This window comes from Nannospalax galili, unplaced genomic scaffold, assembly GCF_000622305.1.
Source record: "Nannospalax galili isolate Female #2095 unplaced genomic scaffold, S.galili_v1.0 scaffold843, whole genome shotgun sequence".
NCBI lineage: Eukaryota > Metazoa > Chordata > Mammalia > Rodentia > Spalacidae > Nannospalax > Nannospalax galili.
In genome coordinates this window covers 404,036-427,853 of record NW_008349585.1, presented here as the reverse complement: position 1 = coordinate 427,853, position 23,818 = coordinate 404,036, and the positions used below count along the sequence as shown (strand labels likewise).

Here is a 23,818-nt window from a genome sequence, read left to right as displayed (position 1 = left end):
GCAAGGAGAAATTCTCTCTCTCTCTCTCTCTCTCTCTCTCTCTCTCTCTGTCTGTGTGTGTGTGTGTGTGTGTATGTCTGTGTCTTACTGGGGATGAAACCCAGGGTTCTTTATAAACAAGGGCTTTCCACTGAGATATATATCCCTAGTCCTAATTTCTAAATTATGATATACATTTCCTCCATTCTGATATTTTTAGTTGTGATCTTTAAAATATTTATTTATTTACTTACTTATTTCCTTATTGGTTTTTTGAGAAAGACCTATAGCCCCAGCAGGCCTAGATCTCACTATGTATATGTAGACTAGGCTGGCCTCAATCTCACACAGATCCACCTGCCTCTGCCTTCCAAGTGCTGGGATTAAAGGCGTTCTCCACTACACTTGGGAGATTTATTTATTTTTAATTTTTTATGTATATGAGTGCTTTACCTGCATGTCTATCAGTGCACCATCTATGTGCAGCACCCATGGAGGCCAGAAAAGGTATCAGATCCCCTGGAACTGGAGTTAGAGACAGTTGTTAGCTGCCATGTGGCTGCTGGGTAACAAACCTGGGTCCTCTATAAGAGCAGCCAGTGCTCTTAACCATTGAGCTGTTGCTCAAGCCCCTAATTATGATACCTGGAAGCCATAAGATTTACCAAGTTAAATATTAAGTGTGTGGTTTAGTGGTGTTAAATATATTCATATTGTGAAACAGATTTGAAATTTTTCACTTGGTAGATCTGAAACCATGCCCATTAAAGGACTTCATTCCCACCTCCAACCACTTTTCTAGTTTCTCTATCCAGGAATTTGACTGTTTTAAATATCTGATATAACTATATTTATGTAGTATTTATCTTCCTGTGATTGACATGTCTTTTATCATAATGTCCTCAAGGTTCATCCGTGTTATAGTATGTGATAGAAATTCTTTCTTTTTAAAAACTGAATAATAATTCCACTCTATCTACATACATCATTCAAATTTCCAATAAATTTAAGAGTAATATCCCAGCACTATGATATGAAGACTTCTGATTATATGACCCTGTTTACCAAACATGCTTGAGCAAGGACCATTAAATGCTTGTGGTACATGTAGTACTTGTTTATTTTCTTCCTCTTTGATGTCTCTCCCGATCTTTTCCTCTCTTCTCTGCTCCTGTGTCTCCTCATTTTCTGCCCCTGCTACCTACCCTGCCTGCTGCTGTTTTGCCCTTTTCCTTCCCTCCACCTTCTACTTATCAAAACGTCTAATAGAACCTGGGGTATTTTCTTTCTATATTACAGTGAATCATTGCACACATCAACTACTTGAAATCTGCTTTGGTATATGATTTGCAGAAAAACCACTACTTTCTATTGAAATATTTATACATTTAATTTTTGCATATTTATAAAGTGGGTACAAATTATTACATGAGGTAATGATTCTAGGAGGATCCTGTGAGTGAAACATTCTTGGATCTGGGTAGTACATGTCAATTTTTTGAAAAATCATTAATCTTATTCTTTGACATTTAAGAGGTACATTTGTTTAACTCATTCTTTAGTATTTTCTTTTTGGGATGTTTTAAAGTATACTTGTAACATTATTTAACTTTTATGCGTGTATGCACATACTTTTGTACTAATTGCACTTTGTATCTAAAGTACCCCTGATGATAGCGGAAAAGTGAATATATGTCCCTTAAAAGACTCAGCACTTAGACTGAATTATCTTACCAAAAGCAAGAAATGGATCTGAAATCGATCTATTTATATAAAACTTATGTGACTTTTATCTTCCCATATCTGCATTTTCTTCAACATAAAATGCTTTAAGTCCTGAGTTGAATGATGTACCTTCTCTCCTCTCCTGCATTTGGGACTAAGTTTGAAGATCCTCCATTAGGAAGTTTTTTGTGCTCTTTGGCATACTCACTAGGAGCACCATAGATAAGTGGGTTTTAGGTTGGGAAGTTGGGAGTGACACAGTTCTGCTGATTATGTTCAGACTGAAAAGAGATAATGTTTATTTTTAATGTAAATTTTATTATATTTTTGTGCATTTCATACAAAACATCTTAACCATCATTATAACCCCTCCCCCATCTGTACCCCTCTAAAAGCAGCCCCCACCAGATTTGGTGCATTCTGTCATATTGTTAAGGCCTATTGTGTCAAGTTATTGCACCCAGATGTCCCTTGGTGGAAGTTCATCCACTGGGGTCTTGTCAGCTTAGCTAGAGTCTCTGCCTTAAAGAGATCAGCTCTTCCTCACCCAGCAGTAATCAGATGCCAATATTTCTTCAGCTAAAGTTGGAGCTTGCTGCCCATTTCCTCAGTTCTAGACTGGGTTTTTGTCTGATTGAGTTTGCATGGGTCTTGTACATGCTGACACCATTGCTGTAAGTTCATTTGAGCAATGTCCCAGGAGCCTATAAGACATTGTTTCCCTATGGTTATGCAAGGAAGTAATGTTTAAATCTGGGTACAAAATAGTAATTTCCATTGTATGTGCTTTAAAATGCTAAACTGGGGCTGGAAAGATAGCTCAGTAAAGTGTTTGCTGTGCAAGCATGAAGATCTAAGTACATCTCCAGAACCCATATCAAAAAGCCAGACATGGTGGCACCTGCCTATTATCCCAGTATTAGGGATGGAGAGATGGCGGCAAGTAGATTCTTGGGGCTTGCTGGGTGGTGTTCCTAAAGAATGATACCCAAGGTCGTCTTCTGGCTTCCACATGCATGTGTACACACATGCACACACACCCTTACATGTACAGCCTTACAGGTACATACACTCACACACACACATACAGGCACACAAAAGAAAAAAATGAAAAAAAAATGTTCAGTAGACTTCCCTTTAGGTTTTTATTAGATTTTTATTTATTACTATTTTTGTTGTTATAGAGGGTTACCACTGCTGTTTTGATGCACACTTGTGGTGTACTTTGGGCATATTCACTCCCTCTCATACATACTGTTCTTTCCCTTCTCGCCTCTGCCCCTCAGGTTTTCTTTTCCTCACAGTAATTTATGTGTATTAACAAATCCTGTAATACAGAAAAAATTATTATAGAGAGCAGTGTTATCTTTCTTAGTCCACTGGTTTCCCATTCCCATGCCTTAGATGTAGCCCCTTAACCATTTCTCCATTTCTATTTGAGTTCTTTTGGGAGTTGCTTTTACGTTTCTAAAAATGCATAGTACAGAAGGTACTGAGGGTCCAGGAAGAGATTCCCAAGAGAAGGAGGGAATATTTGTCTACATAATCTACTATTTTGACATATACACCTACTTTTTTGTGGTCTTTTTTTAGACAGGGTCTCAGGAGTAGCTTCTGTAAATCAAAGTAACTAAGAATTAATTTTTAAATTCTATGTCGTTTACTGATTCTGTCTGCCTTTTCCCCTGTGCATTTCTTTGTTTTTTGTTAGCCACTTTTTAGCCTCTCCACTTCTTTTACATGATTTAAAAGGTCTACATCTAGTTTGTTTCATTTTAGTTGTAAAACATGTAAACTTGAGTGTTCATTATCAAATGTTAATAAAAGCACAGTTTACACAGATTAAAATATGTAAGTTTAATAATTTTCTAGATTAAGTAACAATGGTATCAATATTGAGTAACATTTTAGGATATTAATATTTTATTCATCTTTCCTCTTTTCTTACATAACAGTTACCAACAATCTAAATTAAATTTAGATTATCTTGCTTGATATATCATGTGCATGTTGTAGCTGCTAGCTGAATAGCTTCAGATGATAAATCAAAATTACATTATACATAGATACTTACATCCCTTTGGTAGGTAAGTAAATCCCATTGGTACCATTGGAAGAAAATATTGTGTACCTAAATGTGAATTGTCTGCCTGTATTGGGTCATGCCTATGTCTATAGAACCCTTGATTTTCTACAGGTGACTTGTATTTTATGACTTAAATGTTGATGAAACATTTGTACAGGCTGTGGAACTGCAGCCCAGTGGTGGAGTTCTTGCCTAGCATATGAAAGGCCCTGATTTTGATCACCAGCATCACAAAAACTAAAAACAAAACAAAAAAGTCCAATATGACTTTTCCTTTTCAAATGTTGCTATCTTTAGTGTTCTAGAGTAAAATAGTTAGAGAATACTAATTATAGAGAAAGCAAAACAAAGATTGCATTTTTTGTTCTGTATAATTCTGTTGACTAGAAAATTCTATCACTGAGACATTTTTTAAGTTGTAATAAATTTAGTTAACTATGGAACTAAAAATTTAAAAAATATTTTCTAATGAAAAAATGTAATTTTGTATGTCCACATGAGACAAGTTTATTGGTAAATAATCTCGAGTGTGTTGTTGCCTTTAATTCATATTAACATTCTGTCATTTTCTTTACAAAACAAAGTAGGGTACTGGGTTTGGAGTAGCTCACTCATAGAATGTATGCTTAGCCTGCATGAGTCCCTGGTTTGAAACCCTAGGTGGCTGGGTTTGGGGCAGCTCCTTGGTAGAATAGAATGTATGCTTAGCATGCTTGTGTCCCTGGTTTTAACCCCCAGTGGCTTTCTTCCCCCTAAAAACTGTGAAGTAGAAGGATTTTGGAAAATTCCTATCATGATCCTAGCTAAATTGTGGAGTGGTTTATAGGTAGATATTATGCCTGTTATCCTATACATACAACGGATAAATTAGCATTCAGAGAATTATGGGTAAAAGCAGAGGATGCTATGTAAAGTGGGTTTTTTTTCCCCTTGCTTCATCTACCTACTTTCTTACCTGCTTTATACTTTCATCATCATATTTTGGTTCTTTTTATGTTGTTTGTAGTTATCTTTAGCTCATATAAAGATGATAATTGAAAATAGTGTTTACTTTAGTAATACTTTGTTTTCTTCATCATTTCTTCAGTAGTCGAAGAAGGAGAAAAACAAAACAAAGGTTTTAGTCCATCAAAAGTATCTTGTAGAGAGTCTTCCCCACTGGCCTCTTCCTCACTACCAGTAAATCAAGAGTCACTGACAATCAAGGAGAAGTTCATCCCACCTGAGCTAAGTATCTGGGACTATTTCATAGCCAAGGTAATAAAATATTACTCCACAGAGCAATAGTAACACAGTCAAATGGAAATGAACGCGCTTAAAATAATTAATTGTTGGTACTTGTAAATATATTCCCAGTCTGGTTTTGGAAGTTTTCATTCGTATCAGGGTACATTCTACAATACAAAACAAAAAAGCCATGGAATGTTTTGGCCATATAGCCAACCAGTTTTTATAGCAGTTATTGATCATTTATGACTCTATGTTTCAAACTAAACAAAGTTGATAAAAGAGAACTTTTTAGTTAACACCTGAATGATATGTACAGTCAAACAGAAGCAAATACAGAAGTCAGAGTGTTCTGGTCATCTGTTACCCATGCTTAGTCTCTCTCTCTCTCTCTCTCTCTCTCTCTCTCTCTCTCTCTCTCTCTCGGAGATCAAACTCAGAACCGCATGCAAGCCTTCTACCACTGAGATAAATCCATAGTTCCTCATTCATTTTTAATATTGTAGTCTACCCTGAGTTTTGACAGGCACTAATTTCATTTCCTAATATTTATTTAAATAGCATTATTCTCTCAGATTGAGTTTACTACAATATATTATATGTGAATAATTGCATAAAGTGCATACTCCCTGGTACCTATATATCACTGATAATGTATGCATGCAGTGATAAGCAGCCAGTCATATCAGGTCTCTCAAAGTCTGTTAGTGATTGATCACTCAGTTCATACACAGATATCACAGCATGGATTTTGCCTTCTTGTTTCCCAAGATATATCTCCTGTGGGACATTTTACATAATTGGATAATCAGAAGAAGGAACTGGCCACTGAGATGAAAGTGTATCAGAAAACTAAAAAGTGGTATGCTAGAAAGAAATTCAGATTGAATATAAATGGAATTATAGAAAAAATAGCTAACTGTGAGAATATTGGCATTGATGCTGTTTGAAAGATTATAGATAGGCAGACAGAAATTCAGTGATTCTAAATATATCATAAATATTGAAGATAAGTTTGAGAAAAGGATGAAAAAATTTCAGAGGTAGTGACTTCACTCTCAAAAACTTTACATTAAATCTGGGTGTGATTGCCACGCTTTTAATCCTAGCTGTCCACGATGGGTGCTGGGAACTGAACTGAGATCGTCTGGAATCTTAACCTCATAACTATCTCTACAAGGCCCCATGATTTAGATTTAAACTTCAGGTTTTCAGTCTTTAAGAAGTTATTTTCTTTTTCTTGATGTTTTTTGTTTTTTTTTTTTTGTTTTTATTAAATTTTTGTGTATTTCGTACAGAACTTCTCAAACATAATTTTTCTTCCAAGTCATTAGCATTGTTTTGTAGAATTTCTGCTTACATCATTTTTGTTTTTCCAATTTCGCTCTACTATACAAAGCTTTAGCAATCCTATATGCAAAAAAAGCAATTCTTCAGAAATGAAAGTGAAATAGAAAGTGAGAAAAAGACAAATTCCCTGCATTACCTAAAGCATTCATCTGAGAAAAAGAGGGCCACAGCTTAACAAGCCAGGAGAAGTGGTATCAGAGATTAACTGGATGCCAATTAATGCAAGGCAATATGGAAAACACCCAGAAGTTGAGAATGAAAGAGATTTTGCTATTAACAGAAAAAAGCAGAAGAAATAGACAGTCCTAGCTTTGTATATATTCATTTGCCTATACAATCCCCACTCTGATCAAAATAGCAAATATTTCCAGCATGCTGAAGTATTTTTATACCTCGCCCACCTTTTGATACTTATCAAACTGCTACTTTTCATACAAAATTCTTTCTCAAATAAAAACCCTTCTATACACTGCTTCCACTGCTCAACTTCTCAGCTCTTACTGTTTTCCCTCTTAACTCTTTCCCCCCCTCCTTTGAGTCACTTAATATCTATATATTTTTTTTTTTTAAGTTTTTTTTTGTTACTTATCTTTACTGCAAAACTATAAAGTCTTTTCATTGAAATGGCTGTATTTCTCTTTAAAGTTCTTATGGAAGATGGCCTATAATTCCAGGACTTGAGAAGTTGAGGCAGGAAGAAGATCACAGGTCCAAGACTAGAATGGGCTGTACAGTGAGACCTTGTCATGGGGGTCAAGGAGAGATGTATCTATATGGAGATACACATGTATCTTCAGTAAACTTTTGGGCCAAACTTAAGAAATTTAAGAAATTTTTGTTGAATGAATAAATAGATAGGAAGTGGAAGTTGTATAAAATTATATCAAAGACATAGTGTGGGAAATAATTTTACTTATAATGAATTATCTGCAAGTGGGATGAATTATATGTTTGGATATATTAAATCAGATGCTTGGATGATAAGTTGTACAACTTCTGTTTCAGCCTTTTCTACCCCCTTCCCAAAGTAGAGCAGAGTATGATTCAGAGGAGAGTCTGGAAAGTGATGATGACGATGATGACGATGCTTTACCCTCAGACTTCCATCACCAGGAGCATTCAAACTCAAACTCATACAGGTCTGGAGTATTTCATTTTAAGCTTCTTTTAAAAAATTATCATGGCCCATATAAATAATATATTTTTTAAATAACACATGTGAGGGACTAGAGAGATGGCTCAGCAGTTAAGAGCACCAACTGCTCTTGCAGAGGATCCAGGTTCGATTCCTAGTACCCACATGGCAGCTACAAAGCATCCTTAACTCCAGTTCCAGGGGAGTCCAAAGCCCTCTTCTGATCTCCACAGCATTGCACAACACAGGTGCAACTCACATACATGCAGGCAATACACTCATACACATAAATGAAAGTAATAGAATAAAATATTAAAAACATAAAAGTAATAACTTGCTGAAGTATCACAGATTATAATTCATGTTTCTATAATTGAAATTCTTAAATTCCTTTCTTGTCTTTTTGGTTGTGAGCCTGAGCCTTTAACGGCTGCACCAGCTCTCCAGCCCTTAAATTCCTTCTTTAGCAACAGTTTTCAAAACTTTTGATTACCCATGGATAAACCATTATATTTTGTAGCACTTCTGCCTTCACATTATGCTTTGTTTTTTGTCCCTCCAAGATAAATTCCATGATTTTAGCCAATAACATCAAATGTCTGGCTAGGAGAGCACTAGTCCTATAAAATGTCTTTAAAAGGGTTTCTATATAATATTAAAAAAGCCCTAAGTGTTCACAGCACCCAACCCAATTTTGAGTGATGCATTATCCTTACATTCATGGGTAAACCTCTTCATATGTTTTTTTTATATAGGAATGCTAATATGTTTTATTAAGATATGGCATCTAAGTGGTGGGCTAATGTAAATTTTTGAAAAGAAATGAGTATATTTCTGGACTGTAACTCCTTCATTGAAAAATTACAATATTTTCGCTTACTGGTATTTTTTTTCCTGTTTAATAAAGTTTGCTTTTTGAATACATAAACATTTTTGTGACTCAAAAGCCAAACTCGGTAATAAAAAACAACCCAACTAAAAACTGACCAGGATAGGGCATTACCATGCATGTGTGAAACCCTGGGATCAATCTCCAGTGTCAGGGGAAAAGAAAAAAAAAAAAATTGCCAAAGGGCTTGAGTAGATACTTCTCTAAATAAGACATGTAAGTGACCAGTAAACACCAGTAAACATTTTGCTCCAATTATTAGCAAAATGCAAGTCAAAATCACAGTGGGATGCCATCTCACACCCATTATGGTGGCTACTACAAAAATAACAAAATAACAATGTTAACCAAGATACAGAGAAAGTACATCCTTTGTGCCCTTTTGGTAGGAATATAAGATGGTACAGCCACTTAGCAAAATGGTAAAGTGGTGGTTTCTTGAAAACTTAAAAATATAATTACTATATAATTTGGTAATTCCACTTCAGGTCTATCCCCAAAGAACTGAAGAAGTGCAAACAGATACCTGTCCATCCATTTCCCAACAGCACTATTCAAGTAGTCAATGGGTAGATGCAATCCGAGTATCTGACAGATATCTGAATAAGCAAAATGTAGTACATACATAAGTAGAAAGTTATTCAGCTTTAAAAAAGAAGAGAATTTTGATACATGCTTCAAAATGGATGAACCTTGAGAACATTATACTGAGTAAACTAATTCAGTCACAAAGTTGATAGAGTATGATTCTTCATGAAATGCTTAGAATCATCAAAATAGAGACTAGATGAGGAAAGGTAGTTTTGTTGAATTAGTGAAGTTATAGTCTTGTACCATGAAGAGCTCTAGAAATTGATGCTGATGGTGGTTGTGTAATAGTGTAAACATAATTGTTGTTGAATTGTAAGAATGCTTACAATGATAAATTTTATGTTGTATGTGTTTTGTTGGAATTAATTAAAAGTCAATACCTTAAGACATGCACATATCTGGCTTAAAATTAAAGAGAAACTGGAAATAATTTTAAGTTCAACTATGTAAAAATGTAAAGTTGGAAGCCTCATATTTTCTCTTCTGCTCAATTTTCCCTTAAGCCTCCACAGATAGCCACTTTTATTTGTTTCTCTATCTTTCTGATTGCAAAAAATAAGTGTATATTATTTCCCATGCTTTCTTGCATAAAGGACGGCACATTATATATAGTGTCCTGAAGTCTGCTCTTTAAATAAATTATTTTTTAATTTTACTTATTTTTTTTTTATGTGTATTAGTATATTGTCTGCATGTATATAAATGCACCTGTGTCATGCAGTGCCTGCAGAGGTCAGAAGAGGGTTTCGGATCCTCTGAAACTACAGTTAGGATAGTTATGTTGTCATGTGGGTGCTGGGACTCAAACCCAGGTCCTGTGCAAGAGCAGCCAGTGTTCTTAACTGCTGAACCATTTCTCCAGCCCACTTTTAAAATTATTAATGCATACTGAAGTTTTCTCAGTATTAATACTTCATTTTAATGTTACTTTAAAGTTCCACCCTTAAAACTCTTAACTGTTTAACCAGTACTCTCCTGATAGGCAGTTAGGTTATTTTTACTCTTATGCTTTAGGTAATGCTGACATGAATAACTACGTGTGTGTGTGTGTGTGTGTGTAAATTTGGTTTTTAGAGATATATCGTTAGGGTAGATTCTCTGTAGTGAAATTGTGTCAGAGGGTGGTATCCCTTCTAGAGCCACACGTAAATCTTGACAGAGCCACTTTTATTGTATTTTTAGTTGGTCGTTGATGCGATTGGCTATGGTGCAGTTGGTGCTCAACAGTCTGAAGACTTTCTATCCCTTTGCAGGTCATGATCTTGCAGGTAATAAATATCTTAATATGAACTAATGGTAGCATTATTTTGGTTTAGTCTTCTGTATATAAGCTTTTTTTTTAAAGAGGAAAAAAAAGCTTAATGACTTCCTATAGTAAAATATAGTTTTTTTTACATGATTTTTAAATTTTTCTATCATATTATTAGATGATGAGGAGGGAGATGCTCAAGAAATTAAAGGCCCTGAACGTGATGTGATTATATTGAGACTGTTGCTCTACCTGGAGGTTGAGGGACTTAATGATGGCTGAACCTATAAACCTCTAAACACAATAATTAACTCAAAAGGAGGAAATGGGTGTACAGGAAAGAAAGGAATATGATAGTATGCAAGATGTTTCAGCTTGATGTTTCTCATATATACATCTATAAAATAAACATTGCAATACCAGTTTTATACAAAATCTTATGACTGTTGGAACAGTGGTGAGAGGAGAAGCTTATTTTCATACTCTAGTGTGATAGTTCAGATCACTTTCAAAATTAAAAATGAAGAATGTGAGGAGAGAAATAAAAATAGGTACAATTTGAAAGTAGGATTGGCAACTCAGTAGTGTGAAAGAGTACAGCTGAATGGTGTTTAGTTTCATGGTAAGGATTATTTAACTTTTTTGAAACTTTCTTAATATCTTTATTTTCTAAACAAAACTTAGATGACACGCTGGTCTCTTACAAAGATTAAAGCAGTTGATTTTCTTCCATAAATATTTTCGCAATTTCATAATGTGCATTTTATGTACATTTTTCAAACTAGCAGATTCTGTGCCCATATACCCCTGCTAAATTGTGTTTGTATCTTATTTCAGGCTTTCTTACATTTTACTGCAGAATGTAACTGTGGATCAATTATGTTTTCCATTTTTAGAGTTACCAGTTAGTTCACCTCTTTGTCATGCAGTTCTGAAAACTCTTCAGTGTTGGGAACAGGTTCTTCTCCGACGACTTGAAATCCATGGTGGACCCCCTCAAAACTATATCTCTAGCCACACCTCTGAAGAGAGTGTGTCTGCAGGCCCTGCCATTCTCCGCCACAAAGCTTTACTAGAACCTACAAACACTCCTTTCAAGTAGGTTTTACTATGGATACTACTTTTCAGTAGGAGTTTTATGAATCAGGTTGTTCTTAGGTAACATTTAAAATAAAAACACTTGGGGGCCACACTTGAGTATCTATGGCTTTGTGTAATGTTTTCAATAGTTTCAGAGGTTAGTGAGCTTTTCTAGTGAAAGACTGTATTTTTAGTCTTTTTAAGCTGTCTTGTCATGACTACATAACTTTGGTACTGCAGACTAAAAACACCAGTAGACTCATATAGCAGAGGAGGCTTGGTTGTGGGCCTGTAAACTTCAGTCTTTGAAAATAGGGAATAGGCATTAGATAGGGCTTGAGGACTACACTTTGATTCCTACTCTGCAGTGGTGTAAGAGCTAGTCAGGATCTGTTTTACTATTCATGAGGACAAAATGATTGAACCTAAAGCAAGCAGTGCTTGCTTCATCTAACAGTGTGGATAGTACCTTAGTGTCATTTTTGGTTTATGTTCTTGTAGAAGCTGTTAACTCATGGTCGATCAGTAACAAAGGGTTTATGGACCCTACAGACAACATTTTCAGTGACACTGTTTATACTTCCCTTTTAGGAAACATAACTCTCCCTAGTTTAAAGATCAGCAAATGATGACCAGACCCACTAGGCAAAATCCAGCTCTGCTCCTGCTTTTGTCAATAAAATTTTATTAGATCACAGCCATAAATGTCATTTGCATATTAGGATAAAGCTGTGTGAACAAATGTCTCTAATGAAGAATCCAAAATCCAAAACTTATTGGGTGTCATGTCATCAGTTAAAAAGTATCAGAAAATATCATCTATCTTTTTTAGGAAAGAGTTCCTTGACTGTTTTCTTAGATCATATAGTATGACTCTAGCTAATTTATGATAATAAACTGATACAACACTAAGGACTTGTCGGGTTAGTCAGAAACCTCTAATTAATTTTCCTGCCTCTATACAGATCCAAACATCATGTAGCGCTGTCTGTGAAGAGGCTTTGGCAGTACCTGGTGAAACAAGAAGAGATTCAAGAAACTTTTATCAGAAATATATTCACAAAGAAACGGTGTTTAAATGAGGTTTGTATATGTTAATACTCTTTACTATTTGATTACTGAAATTTCATAATACATAGAATGCAACCATAAAAATACATGAACTTTAGCCGGGAGTGGTCACACGCGCCTTTAATCCCAGCACTTTGGAGGCAGAGGCAGTCGGATCTGGGTGAGTTCAAGGCTAGCCTGGTCTACACAGTGAGTTCCAGGCTAACTGGGGCTTCAGGGAAACCCTGTCTCAAGGAGACCAAAAAATAAATAAAGTACATGAACTTTACAGAATTTTTATAAAACCATTTTATACCATGAATATGCAATTTATGCTTAGAAAAGTAAGTTAAAAGGAAAGGGACAGTATTTTCCTACATCAGTATAATTAAATGTAATTAATGTACTTGGGACTTTTTTCTCATGTCTTGTGTTTTGAATTGCGTTTTGAGGTATTAATGATCAATTACTTTTAAGAGGTATTTCCCATGATTTTCATTTGATAGTTAAAAGAAGTCTGTTATAATTTAGTTGGTTTCTATATGAAAACATTTTTGACTATGTAGGTTTACTTATATGAATATGTATAAAGGAAATTTTGCAGATTCAAATTAGTTTATAATTCAATTGTAACAACTTGACTATACCTTTATATTATCACAGTGGTGGTCTGGGGGGATCATTTAGTAAAATGCTAAAAAATGCTAAAAAATACATTTATAACATGAGGAACTTGCATCTGAATATAAGTGAACATCTTCCTTCCTTCACTGAGAATGTTTGCATCTGAATATAAGTGAACATCTTCCTTCCTTCACTGAGAATGTTTGCAATTTAAGATTACCTGGTGAACCTAAATAATAGGTAGAATTATTTGTTGTTTCCTCTGGAATCCTAAGGAGAGGTTAGAAACTGTAGCAGGTCTCTGGGCCATATTTTGAGTAACATTGAACTAGTCTCAAAGTAAACATTGCACTAATTTTCGAATGGGAGGAAAAACAGAAGCTACTTTAGTTGGAGAAATAAGGAAACAGAATGACTTCAGAATACATAAGCAGAAAGCAGGATAGCTCCAAGCATTGAATAAAAGGGAGACTTCATATATAACTCCTCATCTTTTGATTAAATTGTAATCAAAAGAATGTGAATGTGTTGTTATTTACTATATGATGGATTTTTTATATAGATTCAGAGTGACCATGTCAGAGAAAAGAATATATAGTATTTTGTTAATTTAGAATCTCAATGTGAGTACCTTGTGTTATATTGAAATCGATGTAGACGTGAATGTAGTTCACATATCACTGTAATATAGTCTTGCATATTTAGTATGTGAGCTTCCACTAAAACAGTTTGAGAAAATGGGTAAATAGAATTAACAGTGAATGTGCTACAGAAGAATGGAAGACTTAGAGTGTGTTTACCAGAAAAGTATATTTTGTTTTAGCTATTTCTTTTCCTAAAATAAATTGTAATTTGCAGCTTTCTTAATGTACTTTGTAAGAGTACCGCTATATTGTTCTGTAGTTTAAAAGCTTACTTTGTTACTTTTTCTGTTAGTGTGCTTTTAACATAAACATAGGTTTTGATTATCCAAGTGATTAGGCACAGAATCATTACAAGAAATAGAGTAGTGTGACTAAGCCATAATGCATGAGAATAACAGTTAATGAGTGGATTTTTAAATTTTCTCTGTTGTAGTCTTAGTTTTGTCTGGAGTTTCATGATACTTTATGAAAAATTTAAAATAACTTTTATTGCAGTTTTTAATCAAAAGCAAACAATACAGCTTTTGTCATGTCTGTAAGTTGAATATTTTTCTGAATATTTTATAAATCTGCAAAATGGCTATTTACCTCTTTGCAGTGTTTTTAACAGCTTTAACTTAGACTGGCACAATCAATGAGTTATGAGAAATTTATAGCTTTGGCTTTTTGTTTTGTAAAGAAAAATGAATTTATTTACAGCTTGACTAAATCGGGGTAGGAGTGTATAATTTTCTTCCCAGTCCACCTGTGGCATCTTATAATTTATAGAAAGCCACAAGACAAAAGCTACAACAGACATAAGTTTAGCTGTGAGACAGAATAACTAGTCTTTCTCTGGAATGGAAGAGGGTGGAAGACCAGGACCTAGCACCAGGTGGCCTCCCTTGTCTCCATTCTCTCAGTCTCTGCCACAGAGACAGATTCCTATTCAAGCCTAGATCAAGGGAAACAAGGTCTTAAAGGTCCCACATTCTTGAAGAAAAATGTCAGGGCTTTTATGAGATGTAGGATCCCTACCCATTCCCCATTCCAGACCAACAAAAGAAATCTGTTACTGCCTTGTAATTTTATTATTGATCATGATACTCTTAAAGAAACCTTAGTAAAGGGACTATGATATGAAAAATATAGTAAAACCTATGTTAGATTTGGGCATGGGGCAGTGGGGAAAGGTACAAATGGGTAGGGGGTGGGTCTAAATACCATCAAACTGTATTGTATGAAAATCACAAAAATTCAATTAAAAATTATTTTGTCTTTACTGAGACATTGACTGGCTTATTTTGGGTATTTGCAGAATTTCCTGTCATGTATTACTCTTAATAAAATGATCATTATATTAAAGCCATTGTGCCTTTTTAGCTAATCAGGAGATAAATGGTAAACTGAGTATTCTGATGCAGTTTCTTTATCTGACTTGATTTCTTCATCATACCTTAAAGGCCTCATATATCTCAAACCTTAGCTTTTTCCAATGTAATGTAGTTTCTTGGTGCATGCATTTTAAAAAAGTTAAAATGTCTTCCAAAGTGGTTGTATTTATTTGTAAATTAATTACAAATGATTAGAGGTAAGCTATCTAGCCATTCCCAACAAAGGTTGGACTTGATAGCATCTTTATACTTTTTCTATTTTGTTTTATTTTCTGAGAACTTAAAGTCCTGAACCAACTTTTCTCTTTTGTCCTCTTTGAATAAGGAAGTGGGCCTCCAAACAGTTTATTGGCTATTTCTGACAACATCAGAAGAGAAATAGAAAGATAGAGTGATATTTCTACTAAAGAGGCTTTCCTAAGGGGGGTTATATGTTATGGAAATAAAACAGTAGTGTATAAGACAATAGTTTGGCTTTGATTTTAGTTGATTGTTGCTTTAGCATCAACATTTCAAAATAAGTGAGTAAAAGTTCTTTATACATGCAGTAGAATAAAATTCATAGTGCTAGTTAAGGAGCTCTGAGCCTTTAAGATTTCCCTCTCCCCAACCATGCCCTCTCAAACATATACTACTTTTAAGATATATAAAATATAAGATTTTATTTCCATACTCTTGAGTAAATTTAATTAAAAATATAATTTAAAAAATACCTTAGTGTTGTGCATGTTGCATCTCATCTTTACTCTTTGACGTGTGATTATTTTTTCTTGATGAAGTCATTAGAGGACAACAGTGAAACAATCAAAAATTCTATGATGGAGGAGCCAAACATCAATAAGGTACAAAATGTCATTCAACTGAAATTAAAAATTGCATTCTTAACCAGAATCCAAAAAAAGATGTGTGTTTTAGTTTTCAACTGGACTTTATTTCCAGTGGGATGAAATTATTCTCTCTAACTTACTTCATTTTGACAACTTAAATGTTGCAATCATTAAAATGGTTTCTCTTTTATTAATTAAAAGAATGCAGTTTTAAAGGACGTTGAATGTTTGCTGTGTTGGCTACTTATTTTTCTGAGTAAATATCACTGTCGTTCTTAGTGAATGTAATTACATCAGAAGCTGGAAAAGTATAATAGCATTTTTCTGTTTTTGCAAGTATCACCATAGAAGTTCAAATTTATCTTATATTAATTCCTAAAAATATAGCATTTACAATCATATAGCATTTATTTTACTCTGAAAATAGCACATAACACAAGTGCCTATTCGCATAGTAGATACTTACAGTTCTTGAATTAAAGCAGAACAGATGAGAATTTGTACAGTAATAAAAACTCCCAGGTCACCTGTGGCTACAGCACTTGAATATGACTCTTGGGTTTTTTCCCAGCTCCTCTTTCCTATTCTGTGTGATTCAGAAATTTTAAGGTACTCTCACATCAGAGTAATTTTAAGGCAGAAATTTTCTCAAAAGATTTTTTTTAAGACCACTAATCCTGCATCTTACTGTTTCCCAGAGGAATCAATTGGTAAAATAGAGCAGTTTTATGTAGTTACTGAAAGACTGAGTTGATATCAAGTGTATGTTTTACCTAAAACTGTGGTAAAAATAAATACATGTTATCCGTACTTTGAAATTTGAGAAAATACAATTCAGATTTTTAGTTAGGTAACTATTTTCCTTGCTTGAATAATGATTACTGACTAGCATCTGTATCATTTGGAATTCTTGTTGAAAGATTTTCTTTTGATACTTTATGAAATATCAGTGATCCTAGTACTGCATCTCTAAAGTCAGCTCCATACTACCTTATAATCCAGTCATTGTTTGCTACTCTCCGAACTGTTTCCAGTCAGCATTTTCAAACTAGATTCTGCTATATAGAAAATATCTTTATGGAAGAAATGCAAATGGCCAATAAATATTTGAAAAAGTATTCTATACCATTAATTGACAGGGGACTACAAATTAAAGCTGCTTTGAGATTCCATCTCATCCCCGTCAAACTGGCATTCATCAAGAAAATAAATGACCCAAATGCTGGAAGGATGTGGGTAAAGAGAAGCCCTCATACACTACTGGTACAGCCACTATGAAAATCAGTATAGAATGCCTCAGGAAGTTAGGTTTTCCATAGATTCCAGACATAACCACTGTAGATACATCCCAGGTACATCCGAGAGGACTCTTTTAAGTCAACAGACCACAAAGATACTTTGCACACCCATGTTTATTGCTACACTATTCACAATAGCGAGGAAATGGAGCCAGCCTACCTGTCCATAGAGATGAATAGATAAAGAAAATGTGGTACATATATACAACAGAATACTATTCAGCCTTAAGGGGAAGTGAAATAACATTTGCAGGAAAATCAATGGATCTGATAAGCATTATTTTAAGCAAAGTAAGCCAGACTCAGAAAGAGAAACATGTTTTCTCTCATAAGAACCTATATTTAGCAGCTGGAGAGATGGCTCAGTGGTTAAGAGCATTGCCTGCTCTTGCAGAGGACCAGGGTTCAATTCCCAGCACCCACATGGCAGCTAACAACCGTCTGTAACTCCAGTTCCAGGGGAATCTAACCCCCTCCCTGACCTCCAAGGGCTGTGCAAGACACAAGTGCACTTACACACATGCCGGCAATACACTCATACACATAAAATAAAAATAAATAAAATATTAAAAAATCGCATGTAGGTACACTTGCTTTAAAAAAAAAAAGAACCTATATTTAAATATGGGTGTGTGTGTGTGTGTGTGTGTGCGTGTGTGTGTGTGTGTGTGTGTGAAAACTAGAAAGGCAACCATGAAAGGTAAAAATATCTTAAGAGAAAGGGAAGAGAGAACAAGAAAGGGTGTTTTGGTGGCTGAACAAGCTTCTATTCATGCCAGAGAGGACACCATGGCCATGACAGACCAAAGAAAGATTCTATTTAAGTACATCCTGGCAAATCCATGAGCTTAGTCAGATTACTTGCAGGAGCCTGGGTGACTCAAAAGCATCACTGAAAAGTGCACCCCATGGGTGACAGCTTACAAGAGTGGCTGTAGAGACAGCTCCCTACCTGGCTTATAGGCATCTCACAGAGAGCCTTCTCCTTCCCAGCAATTCTTTACTGCTTTTAAAGTTTGGGGCAGGGCTTTATAAACCTTGTAACTTTGAGTTTTCCTAGTCTTGTATGTTTCATGAGCTTTCTGAGCTTTGTGAGTTTTGTTAGCTTCCTGAAGGTCTTATGTATCTCTTTTCTTTTGTCTAGGAGGGAATGTTTCAATTTGAGGACATAATTATAAAACAAAGAATAATGGGATATCTGTGGCGTGTAGGAAGGAAGGAGACCAGCAAGAGAGGGGAGCAGGAGGGGTAGGGGTGGGAGATCAGTTAGAACAAAGTATAATAACACATATGTAACTTCAAATGCTAACTTTAAAAACTAAAAATTATTAGGTGAAAAATAAATATTTAAAGTATATAGCTTGCTCAGTTTTAACAAATATACATACTAGTGAAACCATCACAACCATGAACATAATGAATAGATGAAATAGATCACCCCTCACATTTTAATACTTTTGTTAAGATTTATTTATTTTCTGTGTGTGCCTGTTTTGCCTGCATGTGTGTAAGTGCACCATGTGCATTCAGTACCCAAGAAGGCCGAAGAGGGCATCAGATGCTCCTGGAATTGGAGTTATAGATGGGAGCTTAACCCTGATCTTCCGCAAGAGCCACAAGTGCTCTTAACTGCTGAGCCAGCTCTGCAGCCCCCAGTTCTGTCTTTACTTCCCTCCCACCTCTGCCGTTTTCTTCCTCAAACAATTCCAGATTTATTCATTAACTTACATTTTCAGGAATTTTATGTAAATGAAATCGTATGTTAATTTCAGTGGGTTTTTTGTTGTTCTGATGGTGGTGATGGTTTTGTGGTTTTGTTTGTTTTTAAGACAGGATCTCACTATGAAACCTAGGCTGGCCTGTAATTTACTATGTTGACCCATGCTGGCCTCACACTCGTGGCAATCCACATGCCTCAGATGCCCAAGTGCTGGGATTGCAGGTATAAGCCACTATGCCTGATTTTAGTTTTGTTTTTTTATTAATGTCTTTGATTTAGCATAGTTATGTTGAGATTCCTTCATGTTGTATGTTTCAGCAGTTCGTTTTTAAATACTGTTGATGCTCAGTGCATTATGTGGTTGTATCATATTTTGTGAACCTTTTTAACCTAGTAATTAACATCAGTTTCAAATAAGACTGCTTTGAAAATTCATGCAAGGGTCTTTATACATAGGCTGTTATGCCTAGAGGTGGGTGGCTGAATTATATAAAAGGTATAGGTTTAAAACTTTTGTGGGGGGGTACTGGAAAGTCAAGCCAGGGTCTCACATGTGCTAGCTAGGTGTTTTAGCACTGAAGTACATCCCTAACCTTGGTATATGTTTTTAACGTTGGAAATTGTCCAGGTATTTTCCTAAGTCATACCATCTTGCATTCTTACCATTCTTACTTCACATTCTAACATATGATCTAGTCAGCTTTTAAATTTTAGCTGTTATAGTAGGAGTATAGTTTATGGTGGTTTTCATTTTCATTAAAAATCTCACCATGTGCTTTTTTTTACTTTCTGTATAGTTTTTTGAGGAAAGTGATTCTTCAAATTTTGTCTGATTTTTATTGGGGTTGCTTGTTTTCTTGACTAAGTTTTAAGAGTTGTTCATTTGAGATAAAGGTCTTTTATCAGATAGAGATCTGCATATTTGTTTTAGTCTATGACTTCTCTTTTTGTTCTCTCTACAATATCTTTTGCATTGCAGAAATTCCTAATTTTGATGAATCTAATGTGTCAGTTTGTTCTGTGAAAGCTTTGCTTTTTGGCTGTTTTATTTTAAGTCTTTGCCTACCCTAAAACCATGAAGATTTAAAATCTCCTGTCTTTTTTTATATGTTTTTTTATTTTAGTGCTGCATTTAGATCTATGAGCTACTTCAATTTTTGCATGCTATAACACATGCATCTCAGTTTCTCTCTGTGTATTGTTTAATTGCCATTTGTTGAAGACATTAAACTGTTCAGCACTATCTGTTAAAAGCATGATTGGGGCTGGAGAGATGGCTCATGGGTAAGAGCACTGACTGCTCTTGCGGAGGACCCAGGTTCAATTCCCAGCACCAACATGGTGGCTACAAACCGTCCTTAACTCCAGTTCCAGGGGAATCCGAAGCCCTCTTCTGACCTCCACGGCATTACACGACACGGGTGCACTCACATACATACAGGCAATACACTCGTACACATAAAATAAAAATAATGAAAAAATTTTTTAAAAAAACTTTAATCTTCCAGTAAATTGTCATTTCCCCATTTTTAAGAAAAGATTGATGTCTAGGTCTATTTTTGGATTCCATTTGTTCATCTTTATAGTAAAACCCACTGTTTGATAACCTTGCTATTAGTGTCAGCTCATCAAATTCATCCTATTTTTGAAAGTTCCTTTTCTTTTGGTTTCTTTTGCTTTATGAGACTGACTAGAGCTTCCTTCAGTTCAAAGCTGAGAAGTGAGAACAGACTTTTGTCTCTGTTACTAGAATAAATCATTCAACCTATCCTTGGGATTGTCTACTTGGCTCTTCCTTAGCTTCAGAAAATTTCTGTTAATTAGCTTGTTGAAATTTTTTTTGGTAATAAAAAATATTTTACTAAAATGTAAGTCTTAGGATTCTAGAGAAACCATAGGAGCTGGTCACAAGCTATTTTTGAAGGAGGAATCCACACTTCACAACTGTATTACAGTTATTAGTGGGACGGTGATATGTAATATTGCCATTTTAGGTCAAGCAATCAAACTTGTTCCTCTACAGTGTCCAAATAAAATTAGACTTGGTTAGAGAGCAGTTCTGGAGAATTAACTAGCTATCATATAAAGTCCAACAGGAGCCCATGAACTGAACTCTGTCTCACCTCTAAAAATAAAATAAGAGAATGGAAGACACTCTATGCCTGACCCTGAGCTCGACAAGCACCTTCATTGACTATGCTTTATCTTCACAGGCTACTTTGCTTTCATTTCCACACTTAGAGGTAGACATGAGTAAACCTGAGAGCAGCTGTGTACACGTTTCACAACACCAGATGATGCTTCTAGCCTCTGCTCCTGCCCTACAACACTGGAGCAGGACAGCATGCTTTTTATCACCAGAGGACTGGCGATACCTTTTCTGTAATTGCTTTTAAGACTGTGTCTGATAACTTCATATAAAAAACGAAGAGACCTTGGTAAGGCAGAAGAACACGATGATCAGATTGAGTTAAATAGTATTCATGGCAGATAGCCTACTCTGCTAAGATCTGTCTTTGGCATGGGCTTTTTTTTTTTTTTTTTCCTTTTGGTCTTTTTGAGATAGGGTCTCCCTATAGTCCTAGCTGGCCTGGGACTCACTGTGTAGATCAGGCTGACCTTGATCTCACAGAGATCCACCTGCCTCTGCCTCTGCCTCCTGAGTACTGGACCACCACCACCAGCCCACCCCACCCCTGGCTTTGGATTGGGTTTTTTGATCTTCTACCACCCTGATACTTTTCCTAGCTGAGATTCCATGACCCATCATTATTACCAGTCTCTTACAAACATCCTTAGCCCCTTTACTCTGTTCTTCCTATAGTATTCTTGGCTTGAAACCCCCCAAAACCTATTTAAATTCAACTCTTTGCTGTTCATATGCCTGCATCTAAGCAGCTAAACTTGGATGAGGAAAAGCACAACTCATCAAGCTTGCCCCATTTTAAATGTAAAAGTGTAGATCTCGTTTCATCTGAAACCATAACAAATGACTTTATAGTAAATTGTATTTTTTATTCTTTCTCATTCTCAGTACATTCTCATTGTTTCCTCCCTCAATGGAGCTATAATATATAATGTTCGCATTTTAGTTCAAGCAGTCAAACTTGCCAGTCTACAATGGCCAGATAAAATTAGACTTGGCTAGAGAGCAGTTCTAGAGATCTAATTAACTGCCATAAAAAGTCCAACAAAAGCCCATGAATGTGGTTCCAGAATGTCTTTCCCACCCCTACAGATTGCCGTGTTTTGCTTTCAGAAATAATTGTGGTTTGTTTTTTGTTTGTTTGTGTCTTTTGGGGACAGGGTGTCCCTGTAGCCCCAGCTGACCTTGAACTTGCTATGTAGACCAGACTGGCCTCAAACTCACAGAGAGGCCTCTGCCTCCCAAGTGCTGGGATAAAGGCATGTGCCACCATACCCAGCTTTCAGAAATAATTATAGCCAACATAGATATTACCTCATATTCCTACCACCAATCTAAGTTGTGCTCTATATGTAGATATTTTGTTGTTTTTTCTAACAATGAATGAACTGTTATTTTTTTAGTATTATTTGTGTGTGTGTGTGTGTGTGTGTGTGTGTGTGTGTGTGTGTATGCACATGAATGCAGATAGCTGTGGAGGCCAGAAGCATCAAATCCCTGCAGTTAAAGACAATTATGAGCTGCCCAACATGGAAGTTTGGAGCTGGACTTGAATCCTCTACAATGAGCAGTACTCACTCTTATCCACTGAGCAGTCTCTCTAGCCCTGAGCCGTTATGCTTTTGTTCAAGGCCTTAATCTTTCACTTATGCACTGATCCTGTCTGTTCTTTCTTACCTAAGGACCTTTCTTTCATAAATTTAAAATATTTTATTATTTTTATTTTATGTATATGAGTGTATTGCCTACATGAGTGTAAGTGCACCCGTGTTGTGCAGTGCCCATGGAGGTCAGAAGAGAGCATCACATTCCCTGGAACTGGAGTTAGGGATGGTTGTTAGCTGCCTTGTAGGTGCTGGGAATTGAACCTGGGTCTTCTGAAAAAGCAGCCAGTGCTCTCAGTCGCTGAGCTATCATTCCACCCCCTCCTTAATAAATTTTTATCTGTCATTGTTTTTCATGGCATGACCAGATATATTTTAATTTGTATCTTCTTAAAAAGCATTTTCTGCTTCTCCATATACAAATCTCATTTATAAGAGTTGCCTTTAAAGTCACTCAAGATTTAGATAATCATGTTGTATACACCATGGCTAAACTATTCATCTTAAGAAATAAAACTTTATCAATATGCCTTTGATTCCCTATGTACTCAGTAGATGTCAGAATCTAATGTAGTTAGGTACTACATTACACTGAGATTGCCCTTATCATGATTGGCTTCCAGTATGCCAAATTTAGTGGCCAATCTCTGTCTTCTTCTGATTCAGTATTATTGTTTTCTTGAAATTTGTTGCCTCACTTAGTTTCTGTAACATCAAAGTTTCTTATTAGCCAATTAAATGACAATTACTAAACCACCCTTTATCTGTCCTTGAAAATGCTGAATGCCCAGAGCTCAATTCTCTCTTTTCATCCCTGTCTTTACTTTCTCTTTGTTTTGTCTTACCACTTAAATATTATCTGTGTGCTGGTAACTCTCAAATCAGTCTAGTTCTAACTCATTCTTAAGCTCCCTACATTCTTCCTTACAGCCTAAGCCCATGCTTTCATTTACTTTGCCTGTCTCAGTAAATAGTACCTTCAATTACTCACTTGTCAGGCCCCAAACTAGAATCAGCCTTTATTTTAGTCATACTAAGATTACAGTCCATTAGCACAATGTATCCTGTTCCAAAAATCAATATTCCATCAGCTCTCATGTTAGCCATAATAGCATACTATCTGGTTTCCTGATAGCCATTCTCACATTCTTTGCATACAGTCAGAATTTTCAAAATCTTAACCTTCAGTCCCATGTTTCTCTGATTGAAAGCCCTGCCATA

General features: G+C 35.5%; 1 protein-coding gene across 5 annotated transcripts in view; it reads left to right on the top strand.

Moving 5' to 3' along the window:
• Dmxl1 (Dmx like 1) overlaps positions 1 to 23,818 on the top strand; it is a 182,538-nt gene that overhangs the window by 116,929 nt on the left and 41,791 nt on the right. For 2 of the 5 annotated variants that reach the window (XM_008847016.3, XM_029570366.1), the window contains 6 exons: positions 4,878 to 5,047; positions 7,373 to 7,506; positions 10,165 to 10,250; positions 11,128 to 11,329; positions 12,277 to 12,394; positions 15,782 to 15,844. In XM_008847016.3, coding sequence (XP_008845238.1) covers positions 4,878 to 5,047; positions 7,373 to 7,506; positions 10,165 to 10,250; positions 11,128 to 11,329; positions 12,277 to 12,394; positions 15,782 to 15,844 — 773 coding nt within the window. The remainder of the gene's footprint in view (positions 1 to 4,877; positions 5,048 to 7,372; positions 7,507 to 10,164; positions 10,251 to 11,127; positions 11,330 to 12,276; positions 12,395 to 15,781; positions 15,845 to 23,818) is intronic. The other 3 variants (XM_029570367.1, XM_008847017.3, XM_029570365.1) reach the window with 3 other exon arrangements.